Source organism: Microtus ochrogaster, chromosome 5 (genome assembly GCF_000317375.1).
Source record: "Microtus ochrogaster isolate Prairie Vole_2 chromosome 5, MicOch1.0, whole genome shotgun sequence".
Taxonomy (NCBI): domain Eukaryota; kingdom Metazoa; phylum Chordata; class Mammalia; order Rodentia; family Cricetidae; genus Microtus; species Microtus ochrogaster.
Window position 1 is genome coordinate 76,960,818 of NC_022012.1, and position 2,796 is coordinate 76,963,613.

Consider the following 2,796-nt stretch of genomic DNA (forward strand, 5'->3'; position numbering starts at 1 on the left):
GTGTGTGTGTGTGTGTGTGTGTGTGTGTGTGTGTGTGTGTGTGTGTGTTCGCGCACGCGCGCAAATCCAGGTGCCTATGGAGGCCAGAAGTGTCGGATGCCCTGGGAGCTGGAGTTACAGGTGGTTGGGAGCAGTCCTTATACATGTGCTGGAAACTAAACGTGTGTCTTCTGCAAGAGCAGTACAGATTCCTAAATACCAAGTTATCTTGCCAGGTTCATAAAAGTGGGCTAGGCCCAGCACTTTACAATCCCCTCGTCTGTCCCCTCTGGCTTTGGCCCTTATTTGTCCCCAAATCAAGGAGTTAAGGATTCTAGAAGGTACCCCCATGGACCCTATTAGGACACATTCCTGCCACCCCCTCTTCTAGATCAAGCTCTGGTCACTTACATTTCTTGGATCCTTGCCAGAGTATCAGAAGCTTGTGGCCTGCTGGACACTGCCCTGCGTCAGAGCTTCCTGGGCCCTGTGGACCAGCAGTTTTTCGCTTGCTGACAAAGTGCCATTTCAGCACCAATAAGGAGAAGTTGACATTGGGGCTGTTTTCATCTTCTGTTGGAGTAGGTTTAGGGGCACAGCCCTCGGGAAAGCTCCTCATTCCCTGAAGATCCCAGTCTGGGCCTCTTTTGCCATATACTCAAATACCAGACCCCTGGCCAGGTCTGGGCCAAGTTCTGTGTAACCCAATTCTGCCTTTCTGTTCTTGGGAAGCAGACCTCTGCTCCGGAGGAGGAAGCCTAAGAGCAAGGTGCTCACACTGAATTAGGCGGGAGATGTCAGCTGAGCCCCGAGTTTTACAGAGACTACCGCTCACTCATAAAGAAATACCCTGCCGAAGGGTGTAGCCCTGGCTTCTGTTCCCCATTGGCACCGGCTACAAAGCCCCGTCCCTTTGTCTAGGGCCTCAGTTCCTATGTTAATTTTCCCTCTCCCACCATCACCAGCCTCCACCCAGACCCACTTTCAGGCTCTAAGGAGCACTAGCAAGCTCTTCTATGACCCAACTTTAAAGTCACGCTGACATAAAACAAGCCCTGGGAAGTCAGCAAGTCCATCTTCAGGGTCACCCCCAAACAGCACCTGGCCCCAAGCCTGTGGGTGGGCCAGCTCTCCACCCCTCCGGCCTTCCTTCCTACCAACAGAACCCAGTGAAGCAAATTGCCTAATGAGACACACATTTTGTGGGGAGTTACTAATTAAAGAACAAACCCAACCTACCATTAATTTGGTCCTGGGAAAGGAACTTGGCCTGCAACAGAGAACAGAACAATCAGGCGGGACTCCCGTAAGGGCCTCCCCACTTACTTCCCTCCAGCGCCCCTCCTCACTCACCATCTTCAGGCACCCCTTGCTCCTGGAACCGCGTTCAGTTGTCTTTCCTCTGACTTGGAGTCCAAAGTCCACCAGGCTGGGTGGAGGCCTGAAATAAATCCTCTGCTGCCATGGAGACTGGGCCCAATGCCAGGAGGGTCAGATTCCGGCCTTCTCTGAGCAGCGGTTGGCCCAGCATCCTGAGAAGGTTGACTGGGAGTACAGACTCTCCTGGAGGTCCTCATCGCTGGAGGCCGAGGCTCTGTGGCAACAGGACAAATGTCAGTGTCCCCTCCTGGGAGCCTAGGAAAGGGGTCCCTGGGTGCGACTGTCACTGTCCTGGTCTGAGCCTGTCTAGGACCCTTTTCTCTTTCCTGAAGCTACGCTGGGTTCCTTGTTGGAGCCAGAAACAACCCACACCATTTCTCCAGAAGACTGTCAAAAGGAATCTGGCTCAGGGACACTTTATACACAGCCTTGGGGGTGTACCGCAGCTAGGGACACACTGAGGACATTGTCTTCAGCTGGGATCCGCATCCCCCCTCTCCTCTGTGTCGTTTCCTCACCAGATACATTATGCCATAATTATAGGCTGCTGGGACCCAATGACCAGTACACAGCCAGTTCTGCCTCCCGGGAGCTGGGGATAGTGGGTGCTGGAACCGGGCCTTCAGCCCTTAGCTAGCTACTGAGGCGCCTTGGAGTTTGACCTCTCAGTGGGTGAGAGGCAGTTCCTCCATCTCTTCCTTCCTCTCCTCACCCGTTCCTGTATTAGCACTGGCTCTGATTTTCAGCATTCTATGCTGTTCCCACTTCCCCTGGGAGGCAGAGGAACATGGGTGGCTCCCAGAACTGCCACTGAGCCCTGGACATGACTAGGTTCTCACACTGGTCTGGAAGTCTCCATCCCCCATCCACACCTGGTGGCTGGTTTGCCTGCAAGGCACTAAATCCAGGTTGGCCCAGTCGTCGGTTATTGTGTGTAGACACCCAGGCTATGGACTACACGGAGCTAACGGGGGCTGCCAAAGGCCGCAAGTGCCAGAGGAAGAGGCGTCTCCTGCTGTGAAGGCACATGGTACATGGCCTCCTGCTAACTCCTATGAGGGCACATGGACACAGGACCTCCCTCTGGTCCTGACCACCTCCATGTGGAACGTTTTTCCTCCCCAAGTTTCTACTGATTCACCTCTTTGCACTCGTAGACTTGAGAATCTTGAGGTTCCAACTCCATGCTATGGGGGAAGGCATGGTGGGGGAAGACTGGACGGTGCACCTCAGGGGCCTTGAGAGAGTAAGGGAAGGAGGCAGGACTTTGGCAGGTGGGCACAGGCCATAATCACCCTGTCTTTGTGAAGGGCGCAAAGACAGGTAAGACATTTTCTTGGTTTACCGTAAATGGGTACTGGGATCAGCCCTGCACCCCTAAGGATGCCCTGATACCTGCCAACTCTCCCTTCTTTTTTGTTTGAGGGGTGTGTGTGT

General features: G+C 54.0%; 1 protein-coding gene across 4 annotated transcripts in view; it reads right to left on the reverse strand.

Moving 5' to 3' along the window:
* The window catches only part of Calml4 (calmodulin like 4), a 12,646-nt gene extending 11,089 nt beyond the window's left edge, over window positions 1-1,557 (reverse strand). Inside the window, exons 1-3 of one of the 4 annotated variants that reach the window (XM_013346485.2) lie at window positions 1,333-1,550; window positions 1,219-1,249; window positions 391-466 (exon numbers count right to left, since the gene is read on the reverse strand). Coding sequence is in view for 3 of the 4 variants with exons in the window: in XM_026778965.1 (XP_026634766.1) it covers window positions 391-466; window positions 1,219-1,221 (79 nt within the window). In the remaining variant the exon portion in view is untranslated. Of the gene's footprint in view, window positions 1-390; window positions 467-1,218; window positions 1,250-1,332 lie in introns of all 4 variants that reach the window. The other 3 variants (XM_026778965.1, XM_026778966.1, XM_013346486.2) reach the window with 3 other exon arrangements.
* Between the last annotated feature and the right edge of the window lie 1,239 nt (window positions 1,558-2,796).